Raw genomic sequence first — 27696 nt, 5'->3', positions numbered from 1 at the left:
AGGTCCCTTTGATATTGCTTCTAGAGAAGATCCACCAGCCATGACCTCTCCGTCCTTGTTTATCTGGAAATGTGTTAATATCCCTCCCTTCCAAAGAATCACTTCCCCGGATACAGAATTCTTGGTTGGCATTTTTTTTTCTTTCAGCACTTTCTGGTCACCATAGCTTCACTTTGGTTTGCTTGGGCTGGGGAGGGGTTAATTTTTAAAATTTATTTCTGGCCGGCGCCACAGCTCACTAGGCTAATCCTCCGCCTTGCGGTGCCGGCACACCAGGTTCTAGTCCCGGTCGGGGTGCCGGATTCTGTCCCGGTTGCCCCTCTTCCAGGCCAGCTCTCTGCTGTGGCCAGGGAGTGCAGTGGAGGATGGCTTAAGTGCTTGGGCCCTGCACCCCATGGGAGACCAGGATAAATACCTGGCTCCTGCCATCGGATCAGCACGGTGCGCTGGCCGCGGCAGCCATTGGAGGGTGAACCAACGGCAAAGGAAGACCTTTCTCTCTGTCTCTCTCTCTCACTGTCCACTCTGTCTGCCAATAATAATAATAATAATAATACATTTATTTCTTTGAAACACAGACATAGAGAGAGCTCCCATCCATCAGTTCACTCCCCCAATACCTACAACAACTGGGTGGGGCTGCACCAATGCCAATGCCTGGAGCCGAGGAATCAATCCCAGTTTCCCAGATGGGTGTACAAACCCAACCACTTGAGTCATCACCACTACAGCTGGCATTAGGAACCAGAACTGGGCATGAGACCCAAGCACTCCAATATGAGATGCAGACATCCTAACCACTAGGCTAAATGCTCCTGCCTGGCCACCAGGGCTTTTGGTGTGAAATCAGCCATTGTGTTATTGAGAGGCTCCCATTTGTCATGAGTTGGTTTTGTCTTGCTGTCTTCATAATTTACTCTCTCTCTTTTGACAGTTCATGCTATGTCTAGGTATGGATCTCTTTGAGTTTATCCCACATGGGATAAACGTCTTGGATATATACTGTTTTTCATCAAATTTGTGATGTTTTCAACCATTATTTCTGCCCTATTCTCTCTGCTCTTCTCTAGGACTCCCATTACACTTAGGCTGAGACCTATTCTGGTGTCCACTGGATTCAGAGGTTCCTTTCATTGTCCTTTATTTTCTTTCTGTTCCCGAGTAAGTAATATAAATACACTGTCTTCAAGTTCCTGGATTCTTTCTCTGCATGCTTCTCCAGTGATTTTTAATTTGTTTTTATGCTGTAAACTACAGAACTTTTGTTTGTTTTTCATAATTTCTATTGCTTTATGATAATCTATTTGGTGAAACATTATCTATCATATGTTAGTTCTTTAGGCATGGTTTACTTTAGCTCTATAACATATCTTAAATAACTGTTTTAAAGCCTTCATCTAAGGGCCAGCACCACAATGCAGCAGGTTAAGCCAACACCTGCAATGGTGACCTCCCATGTGAGTGCTGTTTTGAGTCCCAGATGCTCTATTTCTGATCCAGCTCTCTGATAATGCACTTGGGAAAGCAGCAGAAGATGGCCAAGTGTTTGGGCCCCTGCCACCCACATGGGAGACCTGGATGGAATTACAGGCTCCTGGCTTTGGCCATTGAGGCCATTTTGGGGAGTGAATCAGTGGATGGAAGATCTCTGTCTCTCCCTCTAACTTTGTTTTTCAAACAAACAAATAAACGCTTTTCTAAGAAAAGTTTTTTTTTTAAATCCTTCATTTATAAGGCCAATACCTGGGGTTTCGTATAAACAGTTTCTACTGATTTTTTTCTGTCCTTGAATGGCTCACATTTCCTATGTATGCCTCATATTTTTGGTTGAAAATTGGACATTTAAACAGCATAACACGTCTTGCAATCAGATCCCTACCCTCACGAGCAGGGTTGGTTTGTTTGCTGACTTTGTGAAGCAGTCCTGGAAAGTCTGTATTCTTTGTCACGTTCACATGTCTTCTTGGTTAGCCTATTGGCTAGATGGTGACTGGACAGATTTCCTTAAATGCCTAGAACTCATAAACCTCCCGGACTGTGATGAGTGGCTCTGGGTGGGTGTCCACGCATGCCTCAAACTCGGATCATCTGTGAGGCCAGGGCAGCCCTCACTTCCTGCGGGCACAGAATCTCAGGATAACCCAGAGGTGAGAGTTTAGGGCCTTCTCAGTTCTTTCCTGAGCTCGCTCACAGCTCTTGTGTGTGCCCGGCCTCCCAGGTTATCAGGAATGTGCCAGAGCTTCTCAAAGCCTCTAGGGACACCTCATTCACCGGCTGTTTCTTTAAAGCTTTCTGTTAATTCTGTTGTTTTCCCCGACTGTTAACCATCACCTCAGGCATCTACAAAGTTAAAACCTTGCCTTTAATTGTTTTTGACAATGCCTCCCTGGAGAAGACTGTGGCCTTGCCTGAGCTCTAACAGAACCTTGTGAGATCTGCCAGGGAACCTCCAGACGCAACAGATAAGGACAATTATTTGAGAATGAAGTTTTCAAAGAGTTAGAGATGCATTCTGCTCCCTCTGATGCTACTATGTTTTAAAACCATTGCATAGCTGGCATGTGGGAAATGGGACTAGAGCAAGTCAAAATTCTACGCAGCTCTCTGTTCATATTGAGATTCACCCATTTTTCTTGAATAAAAAATCCCGGATTACTGCAGACCTTTGGTTAGTTGGTTAGTTACTAGAGTTCTGCAGTACACAGAAAATATTTGTCAGGCTTTTTTTTTTATTATTCATTGCTCTTATGGAAGACAAAATTTAAAGCCCAAAATAATCTAAGTCAGAGTTACATATAAAAACACTCGCAGCTAGACACCAGCATCTTGGAAATGGGGAGCTGGGAGCTATGACTTAGGAAGACATCACAGAGTCCAGGCCTTCTGGAAACCGCCCCCTAAGGCCCATTCTGAGTATACAATAGTTTCCAACACCTCTTCCTCCTCCTTTAACCAAACCTGCTCTTCCTTAAACACCAGCACCAGGATAAATGAGAATAAGCCAGTTCAGTCCTATTGATTCCCTGTTGTGTTTAATCACAAGAGCTACTGACTTGTTTAATTACTAGAGATTGTTTTCTACTATTTTGATTGCACATGTATCTTGACTCAGCTACAATATTTCTGCGGAGAAATGTGCTCTACATTCTAAACAATCAACTTATAAACTTTGAAACCCAACAAATTTGCTAACAAAAACTTGACTGAATGCAATTTATGGCTGAACCTGACAATGTAAAAAAGTAGGTGGTACAGGTTGAATTACTGGAGGCTCCTGAAGACTTAAGCTGGAAACTAAAGGACAAAAGAGGAATTAAAACATGGGAAACATTATGTAACCAGAAGTTTCTGACTTGGAACTGGCATAATATGACCTCAGGTGAGTTAGAAGACTCAGTTGGTGATGGTGGTGGTTAACATGGAGAATAGAGCTACAGTCAGGAGGCTGCTGGAGTTGGAAAAGACAGTGGAAAACCTGAAACGGGCAGCGAATGTTAGACTCAACTTGTAGGACTGTGGTTTACAATGGCTTTCCCTCCCCCAGTACACCTGAGTGATGCCATTATTCCCAAGTAACAGCAGCTGCTCACTATGTAGGAGACCCCCAAATAGTGGACAGAGGTAGTAAGAATGGCTTCAACATCGCCACGGAGGGAGGCAGACAGTGAGAGACAGGAGATTTCAACAGCCTCACCGCAGATTCTCAGGTGCCTGCCTTCAGCACCCACACTTCCCCCCACGTCCCCCTCAGTAGGAAGCTACGGAAAGCGCTAAGAAACACTGCCTTTTTGAGAGTGCTCCTGAATTGTAGTTCATGGATTAAGGACCTAATTTCCTAAACATTGAACAAACCTTTTTCAGCACTTTCAGAAACGTCATTCACAGAATATTTGACCTAGAAGCTGCCATCTATTAAAAAGATGCAGTACACAAAACTGTAGGAAACCCTACATCCTATATCCCCTTCTATCAGATCACATTAATTCACCTATTAAGGGATCTAAGAATTCTCACACTTGAGAAACCTCAATTTTTTAAACTTTCGACACACTTATATGATCACACAGTTTTTTTTAAAGATTTATTTATTTATTTATTTGAGTGGTAGAGTTACAGTGAGAGGGAGAGACAGAGAGAGAGGTCTTCCATCTGCTGGTTCACTCCCCAGTCAGTCGCAATGGCCGGAGCTGAGCAGATCCGAAGCTAGGAGCCAGGAGCTTCTTCTGGGTCTCCCACATGGGTGCAGGGGCCCAAGGACTTGGGCCATCTTCTACTGCTTTCCCAGGCCACAGCAGAGATCTGGATCAGAAGTGGAGCAGCCAGGACGTGAACCGGCACCCATATGGGTTGCCGGCGCCTCAGGCAGAGGATTAACCTACTGTGCCACAACACCAACCCCCACATTTTTTATTCATTATTTTGAAAAAGACAAAGACAGAAACAAACAGAAGCAGATCTCTCATCCACTGGTTCACTCCACAGATGCCACCAGGGCTCAGAAAAGCCAAGCCAGGAACCTAGAACTCGATCTGGGTATCCCAGATGAGTGCCAGTGACCCAAACACCTGAGCCAGCACCTGCTGCCCCCTCCCTGGATTCATAATAGCAGGAAACCAGAATCAGAAGTGGAGCTGAGGCCAGAAGCCAGGCACTCCGATATGGAATCCAGGCATCCCAGGCGCCGCCTTAACTGCTGTGCCGAACACCACTCCCTTGATCGCAAGTCTTACTCTCACATAATACTGATCTACATGCTAGTATTCCGAGAAAATGTTGGGAAACTCTGGCCTACACTGGCTTCTGTGTTTGGGGACCTGTCACGTGCGGTTCTGTGCCTGTTATAGAGCTGCCTTGCAAGACAATGAGCAGGAAATGGCACCCCCTCTCCTGTCTAGAAACCCCTCCTGATAATGCAGCTGCCTCTTTAGTTCCTCCTGCAGAGAAGAACCAACCTCAGCCCCACACACGCCTTCAGGCCCCCCAGCTGGCCTTATTCAGTGGAGATGGGTTCCTCGGTGGTTCTCTGGGCTCCTCACCAGCATCTATCGCGGGCATCTGAGCTCAGTAACTGAGCCGGCACTTGTGGGTCTTGCTGTGTAATCAACCAACGGAGAGCTAAGGGCTTGGAAAGCTGCAGAGCCAGGGACAAAGAAAAAGAGAAGCCCGGATGGGTTACAGAAATGAGCAAGGCAGCAGAGAATGAAGCGGCCCAGCGGCTTTCGGCCCAGATGGCACTTCCTTCCTCTGTGACAGCCCTGAGAGCCTGCTGCCGGCTTCCCCAGCCCAGCCACAGCCGCCTTTCCCCTTCAAAGCTGTGCTGTGTGCGCCCTCTGCTGGCCCTGGCGCACAATCGGGTTTAAAACTATGCTACCACTCCTGCATCTGGGTGGCTTTGGCAATGTTTGCCACAATTAAACTAAAAATGAACCACAATGGAGAAGGATAGGGAGAGAGACTAAGCAGTGGGATAGGAGTTGGGGGTGGGAGAGTGAGTATGGGGGAAAGAACTACTATATTCCTAAAGTTGTACCTATGAAAAATGCATTCATTAAACAAAAGGTTTTTTTTTTTAATGTGGCTACACTTCCTAGCAAATATGAAAATACGAGAATTTATGTAGAGTAGTAGGAAAGGTGATTAAATTATTCCATTTCATACTATGAGATGCAGTGCCCGAAGCTGTGTCCACCATCGTGTGATGTGCTGGGAACCAGAAGATTGGAAAGACTTGATCTCTGTGCTCAGGAAAGTTGTAAGCTAGAGAGGGGAGACTGACAGAGAACACAGTTCTCAAAGGAGAAATCTTAGAACATTTTTTTAACATGCTCCTTATACAATGACACAATTAAATTCAATGAATACACAGGCCAGGCCATGCTTTTGTAAATGTGCACCTTATTGGGTAGATTTGGTTACGTGACAATATGAAACCATAACGATCATAACAGTCATCCACTCTGGCACGCCTGTGGGGAGCTGACCACAAGATGTTTTATATACTTTAGCTCGTTTTATGAATTATGTTCAGGAATGAGCCTAAGGGAAACAGTGAAGAACAAGAGATGCGAAAACTACACAACTAGAAAGTGGCCAAGTCAGGACCCAAGTCCAGATCTGCCTGACTCCGAAGTCCCTGGAGTCAGCCCACTATGCTAGCCCGAGTCCCCGTCTACTTCCCACATCACTGCTGCTCACATTTCCCCACCACAATTGCAGAGACTGGCGGAGAAGCCTAGCAACACTATCCCGGAGCATCTGACCTGGCGGTCCAGCTCCTGGTTAGGACACTCCCATCCCACACCAGAGTGCCTGGATCTGAGTTCTGGCTCTGCTCCCGATTCCGAGAGCAGCAGGTGATGGCTCAGACAGTTGGGTCCCTGCACTCACACGGGAGACCTAGACTGAGTTCCAAATCCCTGGTTTCCACCCAACCCAGTCCCAGCTGTTGCAGGCATTTGGAGGAATGAACCAATGGGTAACAGCTCATTCATTTTTTCTCTTCCTCTTTTCTCTGTTTCTGCCTTTCAAATAAATTAATTAAATTTTCAAAAAAAAAAAAAAAAACTCACAATACCAGTACCCTAGGTCATGTTCACACACAGCAAAGCTCCATGGGCTGCTCTCCGGGAAGCCTGAGGGAAGGACACTCAACCAGAGCAGGGCTATTCCCACAATCCAATGTGCCAATCAGTTTCCTCCACGCTACAACTAGCCAGTCTGAAACATAACGGAGAGCAAACTGCACGGGCAAGAACAGCTGAACATCCCCCGGAATAAGCCTAAGAAATGTTTGTCGAGCCTTCTTGAAAACATTTATAGAGCTTTCGAGGAAGACCGTATAAAGAATAAAGAGGAAAACAACTCATGTTCTGAGGTGGGATGGCTCTCAGTATTGTAAATATACTCATTCTCTCCAATTCATTACATTTAAAGCAATTTGAGCTACATGTATCGCATTATTATGATGTTAGCCTAGAAATGGGCATATAAGTCAACTCTAATGTCCAATTAACAATGAGGGAAATTAGACTATGGTAACAGTGGCATTTTAAATTACTGTAAAAGAACTATTTAATAAGTAGTATGAAGCTGGTGCCACAGCTCACTAGGCTAATCCTCCGCCTTGCGGCGCCAGCACACCAGGTTCTAGTCCCAGTCGGGGCGCTGGATTCTGTCCTGGTTGCCCCTCTTCCAGGCCTGATCTCTGCTGTGGCCCGGGAGTGCAGTGGAGGATGGCCCAAGTGCTTGGGCCCTGCACCCCATGGGAGACCAGGATAAGTACCTGGCTCCTGCCTTCGGCGGCCATTGGAGGGTGAACCAATGGCAAAGGAAGACCTTTCTCTCTGTCTCTCTCTCTCTCTCACTGTCCACTCTGCCTGTCAAAAAAAAAAAAAAAAAAGTAGTATGAGATACCTGGCTGTCCATTTGGAAGACACAAATCCCGGGGCCGGCGCTGTGGTGCAGCGGGGTAACACCCTAGCCTAAGCGCCAGCATCCCATATGAGAGCCGGTTTGAGACCCGGATGCTCCTCTTCTGATCCAGCTCTCTGCTATGGCCTGGGAAGGCAGTGGAAGACGGCCCAAGTCCTTGGGCCCCTGCACCCATGTAGGGGACCCGGAAGAAGCTCCTGGCTCCTGGCTTCAAATCAGCGCAGCTCTGGCCGTTGCAGCCAGTTGGGGAGTGAACCAGCAGATGGAAGACCTCTCTCTCTCTCTCTCTCTTTCTCTCTGCCTCTCCTTTCTCTGTGTAACTCTGACTTTCAAATAAATGAATAAACCTTTGGAAAAAAAAAAAAAAAAGGACACAAATTTCTACCTCACAAGAGACCCAAAAACAAATGTCTAAGTGGATTAAAGACTCAGGTGTTAAAATAAGCAAATAAAAGTTACAGAAGAAAAATAAGGCATGCATTTTTTAATTTTTACTTATTTATTTTATTGATTTGACAGGGAGAGACAGGCAGAGAGGTTTCCTATCCACTGGTTCACTTGCAAATGCCCACACGAGCCGGAGCTGGCCAGGAGCTTGAAACTCAGTCCAGGGCGCCCACATGAAGGCGGGGTCCGATATCTGAGCCATCTCCTGCTGCCTCCCAGGGTTCACACTAGCAGGAAGCTGGATCGGAAGCAGTGTAGCCATGACTTAAGCCAGCACTCTGAAATGAGATGCAAATCATCACAAGAGTGTTTTAAGCACAGGCCAAATGCCCACGGCAAGGGAAGAATTTTTATGCAGGGATAGGGAACGAAGCCTTGCCCAGTGTGACACTAAGGTCCAACAACATAAGGAAAAACACTGACATGTTTGACGGTCAGAAGCAAAATTGTCTGCAAAAGAGTAAACACCTGAAAGAAAAAGGGAACTCAAATGACAAATAAACTTCAGAGGAAATTACTTGAATTAAATATGACAAAGAAAACAGTACATTAACAATTTAAAAAAAAATTTAAAGCAGACAAGAAAAATATGGATATATCCATTAATGTCAAATGTCATTAAATCCTGGGCTGGGGCTGTGGTAAAGTGGGTAAAGCTGCTGCCTGCAACACTGGCTCCCATATGGGCACCAGTTCAAGTCCTGGCTGCTCCACCTCTGATCCAGCTCCCTGCTAATGCACCTGGGAAAGCAGCAGAACATGATCCAATTGCTTGGGCCCCTGCACTGACATGGGAGACCCAGATGAATCTCCTGGCTCCTGGCTCTGGCCTGGCCCAGTCCTGGCCATTGTAGCCATCTAGGGAGTAAGCAGGCAGATGGAAGACCTCTCTATCTCTCCCCCTCTCTGGAATTCTGCCTTTCAAACAAAATAAAATAAACATTTTTTAAAAAAATGTAATTAAATCCATAAAAAAGAAAGGACAAATATAAATTAGGTTATTACAATAGTTATGTTTATGGAATGGTAAAAACAGGCATTTGTCATTGCATTGTTTGAATTTAGACAGTGGTCACACACTATAAGGAAAAATCTATAAGAATATTTTCATTTTGAAGAATTCCAATAAGTCTAAAAGCAAGCATTTAGAGGAGAACTTCAACATTTAATAAGAAGCAGCATGCTGGGGGCAGGAGTTGGGCTTCGCTGTTGAAAACACTTGTGTCAGGGCCAGTGCTGTGGCACAGTAAGTTAAACCTCCGCCTGTGGCGCCAGCATCCCATATGGCCGCCCGTTCTAGTCCCAGCTGCTCCACTTCCGATCCAGCTTTCTGTTAATGCAACTGGGAAAGCACTGCACCCGCATGGGAGACCTGGAGGAAGCTCCTGGCTCCTGGCTTCAGATCAGCCCAGCTCCAGCCATTGTGGCCATTTGGGGAGTGAGCCAGCAGATGAAACACCTCTCTTTCTCTCTCTCTCTCTCTCTCTCTCTCTCTCTCTCTCTCTCTCTCTGTAACTCTACCTCTCAAATAAATAAATTCTTTGAATAAAAAGCAAACAAACACACAGGTCCCCAGGAACAGTTGATGGCTCAAGTACTTGGGCCCCGGCCACCCAGGAGTTCCCAGCTCCTGGCCAGGCCTTGCCTGTTAAGAGCATTTGAAGAGTGAATCAACAGATGGAATAGTGAGCTCTACATCTCTCTCTCTAAATAAGAATGAAAATAAATTTGTGAATGTTTTAAAGGCTTGGCAGTGACTGCAGTGCCAATAGTTGAGCAGGGAAAAGAAAAAGGGCTTAGAAGAAAGCCAGACTCCTGGTAGAAGCTCTTGCACTGCTGTAGCCTGAAGATGTGGATGTGCCAAGTGAACCCAACACACCTGCTGCCCAGACTCATTTACTATCGCGTGCCCCAGACAGGGACGTCTCACACACACCTCTCCACCTAGTGGACGCTTGCGGTCATTGCTGCAGCCCGCGCGCCCTTCACCCAGGCACCGCAATGTGGCCACGTTGGTTTGGCTCGCTTTTACTCTAAGCAAGGATACGCCAAGCCTCACCTCCAAATTCCATTCTTTATTTTCCTACATAGAAGTAAAGTGACGAGTGCTTTGTCTTCTGTCACCGTGCCTGTAACAAACACTAGCTCAGAACAGGTTAAGGCACACTGATTGGGGCTGGGGCTGGCGAGTAAAGCTAAAACCTGCAGTGCAGCATCCCATATGGGCACCGGTTCAAGTCCTGGCTGCTCCACTTCCTATCCAGCTCTCTGCTGTGGCCTGGGAAAGCAGTGGAAGATGGCCCAAGTCCTTGGGCCCCTGCACCCACGTGGGAGACCTGAAGAAGTTCCTGGCTCCTGGCTTTGGATGGGCCCAGCTCTGGCCATTGTGGCCACTTGGGGAGTGACCCAGCAAATGGAAAACCTCTCTCTGCCTCTGCCTCTCAAATAAATAAATCTTAAAAAAAAAAAAAAAAAAAAAAAAAAAAAAAAAAGACACACTGATTCAAAAGCCCCTTTAGGAGGGACAACAAGGCGTTTCTCCCAGGAGATAGCCCAGCCCAGTCATGCCGCTGGCTGGTCAAAGTAAACGGAACTGACCACCTGCCTGCACCTGCTGCTAGGCACCCCGGGCCCTCAGTGAGCTGTCCTTTAAGGTCATCCCACTGGGAGAAAGAAAGACATACTCATGAATACTACTACTCACAACAGAACTGCCTCGGAAAGTTTCAGTTACAGTGAAGGCCCGGAGTAAAAGGCGACGCCTACCCTTCCAGGTTTCTACAGAGACCCCGCCCCCTGCGTCAATCAGCCAGAGACGGCCCCGCCTCTCCCCTGCCAATCAACCGCTTCCCGCGCCTGCGCACACACCGCCTCCCCGGAGCCCCGCCCCGAGGCCTGGGCGGGCGGTTAGGTCCGGTACGCTTCTCCCCTCCACTGGCCATCCGCTATGACGATCACCTACAGCTGCATTGCTAATGGCCGAACGGTGCTAGCGGAGCTGGCCCTGACTGGCGGCTCCTATCAGGTACCTCCAGGCCGCGCCTCCGCCCCCGCAGGCTCCGCCCCTCGAGCCCGGCGCCCTCCGGGCCCAGCCCCCGAGACGCGGTGCTGTGGGGTGGCCCAGAACCTGAGGTGGGGACGCGAGGCCCCGCCCCGCGACAGGCCCCGCCCCCGCGACGGGCCTTAAGTCCCCGGCTGAAGCCGCACGAGCGCCACCCAGAGGTTAGGATTGGTGCCGCACGTGTCCTGTTTGGGTGTGAATTATAAGCACGTCCAACGTTTGAAGATTTTCCGCCTCCGCGCAGAAGTGGCCTGTAGCAGAAGTGGCCATGTTTAACAGTATACACCTGTTAAACATGTCTTAGTTGCAAAATGCTAGAGTATAGAATGTGAGGGATGCGGCAGTGAAGACGAGCCTGATGTTGTCTTTTCTGTCCTACAGTTGTCCTAGGGTGTAAAGAGTATTTCAGTGGCGGAAGACTGGTAAGGAGCCTGGCTATAAATTGTATAAGAAGTACTCCTCGCCTGGCCCGGGAAAGGAGAAATAGAACTTCTTACAAAGGCAACAGGATGGTGTGTTTGGGGATTGCCTCAGTGAGGCCAGAGCACAGAGGAGGCCAAAAAAGTGGGCAGGGAATAGTTGAAGCATCCTGTATACAGTTGTTTAACAGAGAAGCTAGGGACCGTTACAGATTCATAAGTATGCAGAGGCTCGATCTGAAGGAACGTCTGGAAAATTAGGCCCAGTTACAAAATGGAAGGTGGATTCGAATGAAGACAGAGATGGGATGGCCGTTAGAGTGTGTAGTAAAATCTCTAAGGGCCAGGCCTAAGGCAGTGATGGTGCAGAAGCAAAGGAATGGGTCAGAACCTGAAGAGACTTGGTAAGAGGAGCCCTTAGGAGTTGGTCTCTGGCTGAAAATGTAGAATACTGGGCGAGGTCACGGGTAGGATGAGTCTCAAGATTCTCCTTAGGCAGCGTGAAGCAACACATAGGATATAGAAGCAGCACTGGGGCAGGGACTCGGGGTGCCGGTGAGAAGAGTGGTTTGGGACTTTCTGAATTTCATTGCATGTTGGAAATGGCCAATCGATTTGTGTGTTTATTTCCTACCTTATTTCCAAAAGGTTTTAAAATCAGAAGAACATGCGATAGGTAAGAAATATGTTGGTCTCACTTCACTTAGCAAGGTTCAGGAGATCATCTCTTCATAAGATCTAGAGGCATAAAGGTAGTGTCTGAGGCAGGGTTTAATTGGATATTTATAGGGGGCAGCTCTGGGATGAGGTTGGAGTGCTGCCCATTTCCTAGTCCTGTTTTAGAAATCTCAGATACTCATGGCATCAGGTGCATGATGGGAGTTGGAGTGTCAGGGTAATTTTATTATAATGACATTATGCTGAGCTAACGGTCATTGCCAGGAAGCAGCCAGCAGCCATGTTGTTTCATTTTTGGCTGGGCTCAGGTCTAAGCAGTGTTTCGGGAAAGCTGCAGTTTTCCACTGCACATAGAGTACTACCTCCCTCCTTGCCTGTGCTGGAGTCAGAACTGATGATTGAGAATAGCAAAAAGGGGCTGGTGCTGTGGTGCAGCGGGTTAACACCTGGCCTGAAGCGCCGGCATCCTCTATGGGCGCCGGTTCCGGTCCTGGCTGCTCCTCTTCTGATCCAGCTCTATGCTATGGCCTAGGATAGCAGTAGAGGATGGGCCAAGTCCTTGGGCCCCTACACCCACATGGGAGACCCAGAGGAAGCTCCTGGCTCCTGGCTTCGGATTGGCGCAGCTCCGGCTGTTGCGGCCATATGGAGAGTGAACCAGCAGATGGAAGACCTCTGTCTCTCTGCCTCTGCCTCTCTGTAACTCTGCCTTTCAAATACATAAATAAATCTTTAGAGAGAGAGAGAGAGAATAGCAGAAATGGGTAAGAGCACCTAGGAAACAAACAGGGTGAAAAGCAGGAGGACCAAAAGGCAGAGAGAGAGGTGGGTCACCACATGGGAGCAGTGGTATCCTAAAAGCAGAGAGAAGAAGTTCCAAGAAGGTCTCAGGTCCCCGAGTAAGTCGGGCAAGAACTGAAGGGTGTTCACCGGACTCGGCAGTGGGAAAAAGATGGGGGTGGGAACGTGAGCAGTCTGGGAGAAGTGACAGAGGCAGAAGCCAGATTGCTTTCGGCCAAGGCAGTGGGAGATGAGGAAGTCTGGCGAGTGGGATGAGACAGTTCTTTCAAAATGTAGTAAGGGGCTGAGATGGGGTGAAACCAGAGAAACACGGTCCATCTTTTCACTATAGGAAAAACGTTCCCATGTTATGTTAGGCTAACGGGAAGAAGTTGGAGATGCAGGAGAGCAAGGGCTATTAGTGGATCAAGACCTGAGGGTGCACCAAGGGCTGAGACAAAGTGAGGCAGCAGGGCGTGAGCCTGCCTGAAGAACGCCCTCTCTCTCTGGGACAGGAGGCAGTGTGGCTGTCCAGGTAACAGGGGGCCCTCTCCTTCCTTAGCCCTTCACACGCTGTGTTCCCTGGGGTCTACTCACCATCCTCTGTTACCTTGGCACGATACTCACGCCCCCGGGCGCCTTCCCCCGATCACTGCCAAATCCGCTTCCCAAGTTCCCTGTCCCCAGAGCTAGGCTGCCTAGTAGGTCAGACATAGCGTAAATTACTTCTCTTTCCCTCTGTGCATTTCTCGTCTTGCCGAGTCATTCTACAGAGCCCTTCAAGCCAGGAGCCAGGAGCCACCCTCGACTTTGCCTGCTTCTTTATCTGAGCATCTGTCCATTCGTCACTCAGTTCTGTCTCCTCAGAGCACCTTGGATCTGTCTACCTGTTTCTAAACCATATGTCCATCCAGGCTCTCACTGATTACTTCTTATCAAGAGCTACTGAAAATATCTCCCCACTAATCTCTTGGTGTTTGACCTGTCCTCAAAACCCACCTCCACACCGCTGCTCAAGAGCAACTCCGATCGGATCACTCGGCTGATGAAGATCAGGTGGTGACGCCTGCGCACATTCAGAATACAGCCCATACTCCTTCACCAGGCATCCAAGGCTTCCCTCCCCCGGCCCCCCGCCATCGCACCCTCCACCCCTGCAAGGGCTTTTCCATGATTATCTCCTTACCTTCCCCACACCCCCTGTCCTCTGGCTATGCTGAAGTCCACGCCACTCTCCAATCTCACCAAGGACTCCCTGCTGTTCCTTCTGCCAGGAAACCACTTTTCCCTGCTTTGGGGCAGTATAACTTCTGTACTCTGACCTCCCTCAGTTTCTTCTAGAAGGCTTCTCTATGCCCTGGCTACCTTACATCTCAGACCAACTACTTACTGAGCTGATGTGGAGTCTCCTTGTGCTTCCATATCTCTAGCACTGAACTTCAGAGCAGGGTCTTCTTCATCTGTCTTCCCAGTGCAGTGCCTAGGACCTGGTAGTTGTCACTAAGCATTTGTTTAGCTGGTTAATTAAGGGAGGAGAGAGAGAGCTGAAGACTTTCATAAGCTTAAGTGGCCCTTCTTAATGGAAAGAGAGGTGGGGCTGGTGCTATGGTGTAGCGGGTAAAGCCGCCACCTGCAGTGCTGGCATCCCATGTGGGCGCCGGTTTGAGTCCCGGCTTTTCCATTTCTGCTCCAGCTCTCTGCTATGGCCTGGGAAAGCAATGGAAAATGGCCCAAATCCTTGGGCCCTGCACCCGCGTGGGGGACCCAGAAGAAGCTCCTGGCTTCAGATCAGCTCAGCTCCAGCCATTGCGGCCAATTGGGGAGTGAACCATCAGATGGAAGACCTCTGTCTTTCTCTCTCTCTCCCGTCCTCTCCCTCTCCCCCCGCCCCCTCTCTGCTTCTCCTCTCTGTAACTCTGGATTTCAAATAAATAAAAAGATCTTTAAAAGAAAAGAGAGGTAAGAAGCAGAGGAGGGTGGAGCAGTATACAGTTGGGGGAAAGGGGGAAAGGTGTGAAGAGCTTGAAATGACTATTGTGCAAAAGGCTGGCCAGGGAGAAGATGGGTAAAAGAAGCTTAAAGGGGCAATTCAGATCGGAAGGAAAGAGCGAGCCACACCTTCCCTCCATGCCAAGGATTAGCGCCTCAAAATTTGAATATTCACTTGAAGATACCAAAGCTTAATCATGAGGTTCCATCTGCTACTATGACAGGGTCTGGAGCTGGTCAGATCCTAGGGAGCACGCCCAGTCTCTTGGTCCTCCCCGCAAGGAAACAGACCAGACACGTCCCTGCTTTGGCTATGCAGCACATGAATTCCAGAGTGACTGTCCCTCATTCTGTTCCTCTTGTTGCCATTGGCTTTGTTTCACATTTTGCCATGACATCATCATTTACATGCCCTAAGAGATGCTTGGGGCAAGCTACCACAAGGTGTTCCAGGAGCCTCTAGAGCAATTGAAAGTTTGTAGATCCCTTTAGTAGCTCAAGTTTCCTAGGAAATCCTTGCCTGGAAAATGTTCACACCACCTTGCTTTTTCATGCAAAACCGAGTTTCAGGCTTTCCTTTCTACCACTCATAGTAGGCGTTGCCCTTCCATAAAAGTTTTGGTATCGAGGGTCATTTTGTACTCTGTACGTGGTACTTTCTTAAAAGCTAGCTGCAATGTGAACCTGAAACCATGTCAGTGAACTGTTCACCTCTGTAACATTAAAATCCACTGGTCTGGGAGGCAGCAGCTGATGAGTTAGGTACTCGGGTCCTGCCCTCCATGGAAGACCCAGACTGAGCTGAGCTCCTCGCTTCCGCCTGGCCCAGCCCTGACTATTGCAACTGTCTGGGGAATGTACTGGCAGATGAAATCTATCTTTCTATCTCTTTGTCTCTCTCTCTCTGTCTGCTTCAAGTAAAAAATGAAAATAAATTTTTAAAATTTAAATTAAAAAGAGATCACTTTTCAGCTAAATTCTGTTAAATATAAGAGTGGGAATAAGAGAGGGAGGAGAGGTACAATTTGGGACATGCTCAATCGGACTTGCCCCAAATGGTAAAGTTAGAAATGTGCCAGGGATTCCAATACAATCCCATCAAGGTGGCATGTACCAATGCCATCTCACTAGTCCAAGTGATCAATTTCAGTTCACAATTGATCACACTGATAGGTCTAAGAGTCAAAGAGATCACATAAACAAGACTTGTGTCTGCTAATACTAACTGATATAATTAAAAGGGAGAGAACGATCCAACATGGGAAGCGGGATCACAGCAGACTCATAGAATGGCAGATGTCCTAAACAACACTCTGGCCTCAGAATCAGCCCTTAAGGCAGCCAGATCTGGCTGAAGAGCCCATGACAGTATTTCAGGCATGGAAAGCCAAGACACTCTGGAAAAAAAAAAAAAAAAGAGGACCTAAATGAAAGATCTCTGCAAGTGAGACCCCAGTGGAAAGAACGGGCCATCAAAGAAGGAGGTACCTTTCTCTGAAGGGAGGAGAGAACTTCCACTTTGACTACGACCTTGCCTAAATAAGATCCAAGTTGGCGAACTCAAAAGGCTTCCATAGCCTTGGCAACTCATGACAACAGCCTAGGGTGATTACTGACGCTATAAACAAGAATGTCAATTTGTTAAGTCAACAACAGGAGTCACTGTGTACTTACTCCTCATGTAGGATCTCTGTCCTTAATGTGTTGTTCAATGTGAATTAATGCTATAACTAGTACTCAAACAGTATTTTACACTTTATGTTCTGTGTGGGTGCAAACTGTTGAAATCTTTACTTAATATATGCTAAATCAATCTTCTGTACATAAAGAGAATTGAAAATGAATCTTGATGTGAATGGAATGGGAGAGGGAGCGGGAGATGGGAGGGGTGCGAGTGGGAGGGAAGTTATGGGGGGGGCATTGTAATCCATAAACTGTGCTTTGGAAATTTATATTTATTAAATAAAAGTTAAAAATTTTTTAATTAAAAAAAGAAAAATCAATAATGAAAAGTTTTTAAAGTATCATTTTGTGAGGGAGGAAAACTGAATTAGAAGTGTGGCTATTCAGGGCTTCTTAGATAACTTTCAGATTCCTTTCATGCTTCTAGAGTAAATTAACGGGATTCCATACAGTTGACCATACTTCAGGTAACTGTGGTGTCTTCCAAATTTTCCCCAAAGAATGAGCCAGATAAGAAACAAATGTGGGGCCAGTACTGTGACACAGTAGATAAAACCACCACCTGCGGTTTCAGCATCCCATATGGACGCTGGTTCAAGTCCCAGCTGCTCCACTTCTGATCCAGCTGTCTGCTAATGCACCTGAGAAAGCAGCGGAAGATCACCCAAGTGCTTAGGCCTCTGCACCCACATGGGAGACTCAGAAGAAGCTCCTGGCTTCTGGCTTTGGCCTGGCCCAGACCTGACTATTGCAGCTATTTGGGGAGTGGACCAACAGATGGAAGATCTCTCTCTCTCTCTCTCTCTCTCTCTCTCTCTCTGCCTCTGTCTCTGCTTCTCTGTAACTCTGACTTTCAAATAAATATAAAAATAAAAAAGGACACAGATGTGAGAGAGCTTATGAGTTATTTGTTTTTAAAAGAGATCAGTGAACAATAGCATATACAAAATTTTCTCTTAAAGAAGATTGCTCAGGGTATTGGGAGAATAAGAGCTGAGTATCTTTAATTCCTTAACCTTTTATTTCTAGTTTCAGTGCTAATAGTCACTGAAAAGATGTTAGATTGGACAGTGCTTCCAGCCTTGAAACCATTTAAAGGTGCAACTGTAAAAATGAGATTGTCCAGCACAGCTTACATTTTTATACTGTTTATGTATGTAGTCTCTGTATGTTTATGTGGCTTTAATATTTTCTTCAGAGTCATCAGAGTATTTCATGATCACTTGCCTCTTACCATGTATTATGAGTCTCCACCCATTTTTGTCTCCGAGTAGAGTTTCTCCCTGATGAATTAATCAGAACGTTGGTAAACTCGGGAGGGGAACGGGAAGACACAACAACCTCCTACGAAGTAAACGCTGACCGTTTATTTTTAGGAAGCCACCGCGAAAGTGCTCAGGCTAGTGCTGCTTAGAGCTGAGCCGAGGACCATCATGCAGATGGGAAGGTAAGGTGTGTCCTGGCGCGAGTCTGTGTCTGTCTGGACAGCTATGGATAGTGATTCCAACGAGGGCGGGAGGGGGAAGTCCTAGTTGTACCTATTCTTGACTGAGCCCTCAGAAAGGAGAACTTCCATATGAAAAAGTAGAAAATCATGAATAGCACTATGATTAACACTAAACAGAGCGAAACAAAGGAAGAACATGTCGGGAACATTAACCGTAACCTTTTAACTGGGTACTGGCTCTGAAAATGTTCTTTTATTCTCCATGCTTTTTTGATATACACAAAACATTTCATTAATACAAGGGAAAAGGGAAACTCCTGCTTGAAAAGATGGCTGAACTAGTAGTTTCCTTGGAACATTACGTGCTCTGGACCAAACCACTCTAAAACTTCTGCTCATAAAGGAACAGATGGAGGAAGAGAGAGCATCTGCTATTTTTAGGTTCTTCATTGTTTTAAGGAATCTGTTTTAATCTACAAGTAACCGCAGTTACAAAAAAAAAAAAAAAAAAAAAAAAAAACACACACACACATTCATCAAATGGATGTCTAGCTTTGTCAAGTATTATCAGGAACATCCCCCAGCAGCAACCACCATCTAGGCCAAAAACTGCCGCCTTCCGGCCACCTCAAAACTTCCCCACCACGTGCTCTGTGCCACTCACTGCCTCCGTCACCCTCCCCATGATAAGCACCACGCCAGCTTCTATAGTAGTCACACTTCCCCATTTCTTCATTGTCTCAGCACCCAAATACACATCCTCAAATGACGGCCCAATCATGCTAAGTCTCTTTCCATCTATATTTTCTCCTTCTATCCCTTCCCTTAGAATTTATTATGAAGAATCTGTAAGGTTTCCCACACTTCTAGGTTTGTTGACTCATACTCGAAATGCAGTTTGCATATTGGATCCAGAGACCCATTCCCTCCGGGAAAGTTATGGGGCATTTTTCATCAGCTGGCACATACTATTCCATCTCTTTTGGAGGTGGAATTACAAAATAGTGACTGTCTAGTTTTGTTTTCACTGAAACAATTTCACAAATAGACACTTGCTTCATTTGCTATTCGCTCACCCTAACTGTACGTTCCAATGCAAGTCTCTGAAGATCTCTTGCCTGAAATGCTGACTCATAACTACCCAGTCCACATCTCTGCTCGGATGTCTAATAAGTACCTCAAACTTATCTCCAAAGTCACCCACCTCCCACAGTCTCCCACACATCACCTGTCCAGGTCCTCAGGCCTAAAAACCTTTGTTTTGTGTCTGTTACATCCAAGTTCATTCCATCAGCAAATCTCATTACCTTTCCCTTTCAATAGCAACCAAGCCACCATCATCTCCTGCCTTGGTTACTCATTACAAAGTCATTTTCCTCATTTTGTTTTTGATGGTTTTAACAATTATTTGAAAGACAGAGTTATAGAAAGAGAGATAGGGAGAGGCAGAAACAGAGATCTTCCATCCACCGGTTTACTCCCCAAATGGCCAACAGTTCACTCCCCAAATGGCCACAATGGCCAGAGCTGGGCAGATCCAAAGCTAGGTGCCACAAGCTTCATCTGGGTCTGCCACATGGGTGCAGGGTCCCAAAGACTTGGGCTATCCTCCACTACCTTCCCAGGCACATTAGCAGAGATCTGGATCAGAAGTGGAGCAGCCAGGACTCGAACCAGAGCCCACATGGGATGCCAGTGCCACTAGAGGCAGCTTTACCTGCTAAGCCACAGCACCAGTTCTTTTTAAAAGCTTGACTTAGGCCGGTGCCATGGCTCAATAGGCTAATCCTCTGCCTTGCGGCGCCAGATTCTGTCCTGGTTGCCCCTCTTCCAGACCAGCTCTCTGCTGTGGCCAGCGAGTGCAGTGGAGGATGGCCCAGGTCCTTGGGCCCTGCACCCCATGGGAGACCAGGAGAAGTACCTGGCTCCTGCCATCGGATCAGCGCGATGCGCCAGCCGCAGCGGCCATTGGAAGGTGAACCAACGTCAAAGGAAGACCTTTCTCTCTGTCTCTCTCTCTCTCACTGTCCACTCTGTCAAAAATAAAAATTAAAAAAAAATTTTAAAAAAAGCTTGACTTAATAATATCTTGCAATCATGCAAAAACATTTATATGGTTCCAAAGTCAAATCTACAAAATAAGAACCTTGAGAAGTCTAATTTAGATTCCTTTTCTCTCTACAATGCTCTATTTCTTCCCTTACAAGATAACTATTTTGAAAAAGGCTTTGATTTACCATTTTTTCCTTAAGAAACACATTCTAGGGATGGACATTTGGCACAGTAGTTAAGATGCCACTTGGAGATATTTTCTTTTTCTGGTCCCAGGCACTTCAGCAACTGCAGGTTACAATGCAGACATGGCCAAACCCAAGAACCATATCACACACAACCAGTCCTGAAAATGACACAGAAATTGCATTAAGAAACCCACAATCACAAAAATATGAATCTCTTTTTTTTTTTTTTTTTTTTTTGACAGGCAGAGTGGACAGTGAGAGACAGAGACAGAGAGAAAGGTCTTCCTTTGCCGTTGGTTCACCCTCCAATGGCCGCTGCGGCCGGCACACCGCACTGATCCGATGGCAGGAGCCAGGAGCCAGGTGCTTTTCCTGGTCTCCCATGGGGTGCAGGGCCCAAGCACCTGGGCCATCCTCCACTGCACTCCCTGGCCACAGCAGAGGGCTGGCCTGGAAGAGGGGCAACCGGGACAGAATCCGGCGCCCCGACTGGGACTAGAACCCAGTGTGCCGGCGCCGCTAGGCGGAGGATTAGCCTAGTGAGCCGTGGCGCCGGCCAAAAATATGAATCTCTTAAAGGGCTGCATCCCAATTTCCTGAGGAACATGTGTTTTGCCAAGAAGCACAACAAGAACCTGAAGAAGATACAGGCCAGTAGTAACACCAGGGCTCTGGGTGCACCTGCTGAAGCCATCAAGGCCCTTGTCAAGCCTAAGGAAGTTAAGCCCACAATCCCTAAGAGTGTCAGCAACAAATTTAATCAACTCACCTACATCACCTATCCCAAGCTTTGAAAGTGTGCTCATGCCCACATTGCCAAGGGTCTTAGGCTGTCCCAGCCAAAAAACAAGGCAAAGGCCAAGACCAACCCTCAAATCAAGGGCAAGGCCAAGGCTCAAATAAAGGCCCAGGACCAGGGTCAAACCAAGGCCAAGGCCCAGCCCCAAACCAAGCCCAAGGCTCAGGCCCAAATCAAGCCCCAGGCCAAGGCTCAGGCCTAAGCTGCACCTGCACATGCACCTGCAGCCACAGTTCCGGCTCAGGCTCCTCCCAATGGTACCCAGCCTCCCATGAAGGCTCCATAGCAACAGCATTTGCCTTCCAATACAAGGACAGGAGGACTGGTGTAACCCCTGGGCTGCTGTCTGCATGGAGCTACAGTCCTCCAGTGCTGGGTGCTGTTTGTACAAATAAAAAGAGACAGGGTCTCACACACACACACAAAAAATGCCACATGGGACACATCTCAGAGTGCATAGGTTTGAGTCCCAACTCCACTTCCAATTTCACCTTCCTGTTAATGCGCACCTGGGAGGCAGCAGGTGATAGTGCAAGTACTGGGCTCCCCACCACCCACATGGTAGACCCAGATGTGAGTTTCAGGTGCCTAGCTTTGGCCTGGTCCAGCCCTGGGTGTTTTGGACATTTGGGAAGTGAACCACCAGATGGAAGATAGCTATCCTCCTATTTCTCTCCCTCACACCACTTATAAATGCATTTTAAAATAAATAAATATATTTACATTGAGTTTCAAATACTTAAAAAAGAAAAACCTGGGCTGGCGCCGTGGCTCACTTGGCTAATCCTCCGCCTGCAGCGCTGGCACCCCAGGTTCTAGTCCCGGTCAGGGCGCCGGATTCTGTCCCAATTGCTCCTCCAGTCCAGCTCTCTGCTGTGGCCTGGGAAGGCAGTGGAGGATGGCCCAAGTGCTTGGGCCCTGCACCTGCATGGGAGACCAGTAGGAAGCAACTGGCTTCTGGCTTCGGATCAGCGCAGCGCGCTGGCCGTAGCGGCCATTAGGGGAGTGAACCAATGGAAGGAAGACCTTTCTCTCTGTCTCTCTCTCTCTCACTCACTTTCTAACTCTGCCTGGCAAAAAAAAAAAAAAAAAAAAAGAGAGAGAGAGAGAGAGAGAAACCCATTATAGAAGAATACATACTAGAGTAGATCTATACATTCATACTTCCTTTTTGGTAGCATATGAGAATGATGACTAACTGATAGTATCTCATGGCTTTCTCTGCCTTGCTTTTGTCAGTTAACCATATACCTGGACACCAGGTATTCACACTTTTTTCAACATTAAGGATGGTTTCTGAATGTTACTCTAATAAACATAAATTTAAAATCTCTCCTTTTCACATCCGGATTCAAGTTACTCCAAAGCATACGTGTAACTTTCAGATGGATGGTAGAATTAGCAAGCTTTTTTTCAGTGAAGACTCCTCCAAATTTAGAAATAGAAATATTTGCCAGGTGGATATTATGTGTATTAATCAATATCATTAAAAATATTTGTAGTGTAATATATTCATATGCTATGAAAGATTTATGTTAAATGTTCTGCCTCTGGGCTTATGTTTTGGTCCTTGTTCCTGAGATTCTAGTGTAGATCCAGTTGAGCATTTGACCAAATCTTTGCCTGGCAACCATTCAGAGACAGTGTGTTCAAAAAGGCCAAAGTCTAGGCACAAAGTAACTATGTTTATTGCCCTGTTCTGACATTCTCTGGATTGTTGGGCATCAAATGAGAGACACTTTCCAATGGTCTCCCAGCCTCCTAATATGAGACTCTAAGAGGACAGAAGAGATCTAGAAGTTAGAGTGGTCAGGATAACGTGCACTCGAGCTTAATCCCCCTCTCCCCAAGTCATCCTGTTCTCCAGAATATTTGGTATTGGCAGGTTACAACTTTTTTAGTTCTAGTTTATCATAATAGAAAACCAAGAAGTGTCAAAATTAAATATGATGGTACTTTTAAGAGTTCATGAAAAAGATTAAAAGTTTATTTTGGTGCAAAACATTTTGAAATTCAGACATAGTTTTTTCATAGGCATTTTCTACGGTCTCTTTGAAGACCCCTTGTGTATCTATGCAAAAATATAAGGGTAAGGGGCCGGCACCTGGCTCACTTGGTTAATCCTCCGCCTGCAGCGCCGGCATCCCATATGGGTGCCGGGTTCTAGTCCCGGTTGCTCCTCTTCCAGTCCAGCTCTCTGCTGTGGCCCGGGAAGGCAGTGGAGGATGGTCCAAGTGCATGGGCCCTGCACCCACATAGGAGACCAGGAGAAGCACCTGGCTCCTGGCTTCAGATCGGCACAGCGCCAGCCGTAGCAGCCATCTGGGGAGTGAACCAGCGGAAGGAAGAATTCTCTCTCTCTCACTCACTGTCTGTAACTCTTCAAATATATATATATAAAGGTAAGAAAAATCAGTGAATGCAGCATGTTATATTTGCTCATACTCTTAGCTCAATCTTGGAATGTGACTGACTTGTCAAAGTCCTCAAAAATTGTATATGTGTATACATATTGTTTATTTTTATTGATGTAGTTTTTTTTTTGTTTGTTTTTTGTTTTTTGGTTTTTTTTTTTTTTGGACAGGCAGAGTGGACAGTGAGAGAGAGAGACAGAGAGAAAGGTCTTCCTTTCGCCATTGGTTCACCCTCTAGTGGCCACCCCAGCTGGCGCGCTGCGGCCGGCATACCATGCTGATCCGATGGCAGGAGCCAGGTACTTCTCCTGGTCTCCCATGGGGTGCAGGGCCCAAGCACTTGGGCAATCCTCCACTGCACTCCCAGGCCACAGCAGAGAGCTGGCCTGGAAGAGGGGCAACCGGGACAGAATCCGGCGCCCTGACCGGGACTAGAACCAGGTGTGCTGGCGCCACAAGGCAGAGTATTAGCCTAGTGAGCTGTGGTGCAGGCCGATTGATGTAGTTTTAAATACACAAATTTTATAGACTTAATTTTTCAAATGTATTAAAGTTCTTCCAAGTATTCTGATTACAAACAGTTATCTATATAGTTTTTTAATATGACTAATGACAGCTTGAAAACTGAAATTAAATTCTCTATGTGGGTATTTAATTTTTTCAATGTTATCATGTAAATAACTGTATTCTTTTCAAAGCTATATCTACCATACTCTCTTTATTGATGGAATCACTTACTTATGTGCTACAGATAATGCGCTGGATACTGTGGCACCATCTGCATTTCTTAAAAAAGTAAGTAATTGTTTACACTGTTGTAAAGAATTTTTCAGTTACTGAAATTATGAGCTCTCTGCTTTTTAATTTATTAGTAATAGTGTCACTAACCAAAAGCAGGTCACTCATGCCCTGTTTATAAAGCAAAGCCATTAATGCCCTTTGGAGATATCTGACCCTCTTCCCTTACCTGTCTCCTGCTTCCATATTGCCTCCATTTCTAAAGCTAGGTCTGAAAAGACTCTGTATTTTGTTTTTAAAAGTAAGAAAAAAAATGAAGCTATACTAACATTTAATATAATCTTTCAATAACACATATATTTACTTTACAAATAATTACATACATGGGGAGGTAAGTGATTAAAACTTTTGCAAGCCTAGCATTGTGGAGCAGTGGGTTGAGCTACCACCTGCAACACCACCATCCCAGATAGAAGCACCGGTTCAAATCCCAGCTGCACCACTTCCTATCCAGCTTCCTGCTAATGCACCTGGGAAAGCAGTAGAAGATGGCCCAAGTTCTTAGACTCCTTCCACCCACATGGGAGACCTGGATGGAGTTCCTAGTTCTGGCTTTGGCCTGACCCAGCCCTGACTATCTCATCCATCTGGGCAGTGAATCAGCAGATGGAAAATTTTTCTCTCTGTCTCTACCTTTCTCTCTGATGCTTTTTCAAATAAATATATTTTTAAATAATTTGCAGCCACTACTCTAAAGACATTTCCATTAGAGTTAAATAAAAAATATATTTAAAAAAAAATCAAGTCATACTATCCCTGGGTAAACTTTGACCAAAGAATTGCCAGCAAATATAAGTCATGGTAAAGAGAGTGTTCCTGGTGTGTATGTGTATGTACCAAGGTAGCTACATGAGTAGCTACATGAATGTATACATTCTTAAAAGGAAATTAACTTCAGTACATACCTCATGTTGCTCAAATCACCGCAAGTTTGATCTCTGCCTACAAGGAGACTTCCTGAAGAGAGTCTTAGAAGTAGACTAATTACTAATTGTTCTGGTAATTTTGTAATCCAGATAGTATGTTTGCTTCTTTAAAAAGTAAACAAGAAGTGACCATTTGGCCTGGCAGTTAAGACACTTGTGTCTCACATGGGAAGACCTGAGTTCAGCTCCCCCCTCTGTTTCCTGACTCCAGCTTCCTGCTAATGCAGACCCTGAGAGGCAGCGGCAATGGCTCCAGTACTGGACTCCTGCTACCCTCAACTGAGTTCCCTGGCTCCAGGCTTTAGACGGTCCCCCACAGTTACAAGCATTTAGGGAATGAACCAGCAGATGGAGCACAGCCTCCCTCCCTGCCTCTCAAAGAAAGTAAATGATACGGATCTTCAATTTTATTCACAGATATGTAATTGAAGTATTTTTAATAAAAATATATTAATAGAAAAGTCAGTCAGCAATACTATAATCACTAATAGCTATTCTCTAGTCATGGCAGCAGGTGATGGCTCAGACGCTTGGGCCCCTGCCACTCACTTGAGAGACCTGGATTACGTTTCAGGCTGCTGGCTTCAGCCTGGCCCGGTCCTGGCTGTTGCAGGGAAGTGACCCAGCAGACGGAAGATCTCTCCCTCTCTCTCTTTCAAATAACATGAAAATAAACAGTCAGCTTTAACAAAGCTCAAACTGAACGCACATACAGAGATTATAAAACCCAAATATTGTAATTTATTGTACAGTTATTCCTAGAAAATTGCTCCAGTCCAGAGGCTAAACACTGTTAACCATTTAACTAAAAACACCCTCATGTTTTTTTCTCTCTGCCCATTATGGCAAAACATCTCGAATTTACTACCTCCCCAAAACCAGGTGACACCAAATTTTTGGCCACTTCATGTCACCACTGTTTCTGAGAACTAGAACATGAAATATAAACAGGTTTCAAAATGCCCTGCAACCTGAGTTTGGCATTTAGTTAGCATCATTTTGTTATTGGATTTTGAAAGTAGGGGCCAGAGGGGGAAATGAAAGTGCTGTTTAGAAAATGTCATGGATTCTTATCTTTCCTTGCCTTCCAGACATAAACATCCACCCTTCCCCTCGCATGCTCAGATGTAGTAAAGAACCAGGGTGGCCCTTGCACTTGGATGAGGCTCTAACTGGTACAGCAGCAGTAGATAAAACTGGGGCGACTGTACTTTGCATCAATACTGCATCTAAAACAGCAAGAATGACCAGCCACCAAAAACCCAACATGTTATGATTTCTTTTTATCTTCAGGTTTCTGCCAGACTTGGCTTCAAATGAATATTTGCTCTGTCGTTCTCCAGTTGAAATAATCCATATAGGCTAAATATTTCCATTAATTTCCCCAGGTTAGTGACACTTTAACAAGAAATCCTTTGATGTCACAAGAACAGTTTTCTCCTTCAAATGCAGTTACTGCAGATTTTCAACAAGTTTTAGGAAAGTATATGGTATGTACCTCAAATTGTCCTCTGAACTGTTAATGGTATTACGGCTGACAACTCAGTTAGGAATTATGAATGAAGAGCTGTGAATTCAGATAAATGAGAACTACCTATAGATAATGCTAAGGAATGATATCCACAGTATGTTGATAAGTTAATAAAGTATGCGTGGTATGCTACTATTTGCCATTCTTGTAAGCCACCATTTAAGAAAAAGGGAATAAGTACAAATATGTATATTTGTTTATAGCTTTAAAAACAGGGGGACACAAAGGGACAAATATCATATGTTCTCCCTGATCAGTGACAACTAACTGAGCACCTAAAAGGAAACCTGTTGAAGTGAAATGGACACTATGAGAAATAATGACTTGATCAGCCCTTATCCTGACTGTCGAGGAACAACTTACTACTTTATTCCTTTTAGTATTTTTTTGTTCTACTTAATACCATTAGTTGAACTCTTTAATTTACACACAATTATTCTTAGGTATTTAAATTTAACTGAAAAGTGATCCCTGTTAAATATAAGAGTGGGAATAAGAGAGGGAGGAGATGTACAGTTTGGCACATGCTCACTCAAACTTATCCCTAATGGTAGAGCTAGAAACGTGCCAGGGGATGCCAATTCAATCCCATTAAGATGGCATGTACCAATGCCATCTCACTAGTCAAAGTGACCAGTTTCAGTTCATAATTGATCATAAAGATAGAATTAAGAGTCAAAGGGACCACATAAACAAGACTAGTATCTGCTAATATTAATTGATATAATTTAAAAGGAGAGAACAATCTAACATGGGAAGCAGGATACACAGCAAACTCATAGAGTGGCAGATGTCCTAACCAGTACTTTGGCCTCAGAATCAGCCCTTAAGGCATTTGGACAGCACTCTGGCCTCAGAATCAGCCCTTAAGGCATTCTGATCTGGCTAAAAAGCCCATGAGAGTATTTCAGGCATGGAAAGCCTGTGGCAAAAAAAAAAAAAAAAAAAAAAAAAAAAAAAAAAAAAAAAAAAAAAAAAAAAACCTAAATGAAAGATCTCTGTGAGTGAAATCCCAATGGAAAGAATGGGCCATCAAAGAAGGAGGTACCTTTC

General features: G+C 45.7%; 1 protein-coding gene, 1 long non-coding RNA gene and 1 pseudogene across 3 annotated transcripts in view; 2 read left to right on the top strand and 1 right to left on the bottom strand.

The window, feature by feature from the left end:
- Positions 1–4067: 4067 nt before the first annotated feature.
- Positions 4068–5226, bottom strand: LOC149125118 (uncharacterized). The gene is made up of 2 exons (XR_016212476.1): positions 4953–5226; positions 4068–4299 (listed from the first exon to the last, which is right to left on the bottom strand). It is a non-coding gene; the product is annotated as an uncharacterized LOC149125118 (long non-coding RNA).
- Positions 5227–10750: 5524 nt separating this feature from the next.
- The window catches only part of LOC103350768 (uncharacterized), a 51526-nt gene continuing 34580 nt past the window's right edge, over positions 10751–27696 (top strand). Inside the window, exons 1-4 of one of the 2 annotated variants that reach the window (XM_008267682.5) lie at positions 10751–10903; positions 17865–17935; positions 24087–24183; positions 26501–26602. In XM_008267682.5, the coding sequence (XP_008265904.1) occupies positions 10826–10903; positions 17865–17935; positions 24087–24183; positions 26501–26602 (348 nt within the window). In that variant the 5' untranslated portion in view covers positions 10751–10825. Of the gene's footprint in view, positions 10904–17864; positions 17936–24086; positions 24184–26500; positions 26636–27696 lie in introns of those variants that run through there. The other variant, XR_016212475.1, reaches the window with a different exon arrangement.
- Positions 20296–21381, top strand: LOC149125117 (large ribosomal subunit protein eL29-like; annotated as a pseudogene).

Source organism: Oryctolagus cuniculus, chromosome 8, assembly GCF_051225735.1.
Source record: "Oryctolagus cuniculus isolate XC-2025 breed Fujian yellow rabbit chromosome 8, ASM5122573v1, whole genome shotgun sequence".
Taxonomy (NCBI): domain Eukaryota; kingdom Metazoa; phylum Chordata; class Mammalia; order Lagomorpha; family Leporidae; genus Oryctolagus; species Oryctolagus cuniculus.
Note: the sequence above shows the minus strand (reverse complement) of the source record. Positions and strands in the feature narration are given on the sequence as shown.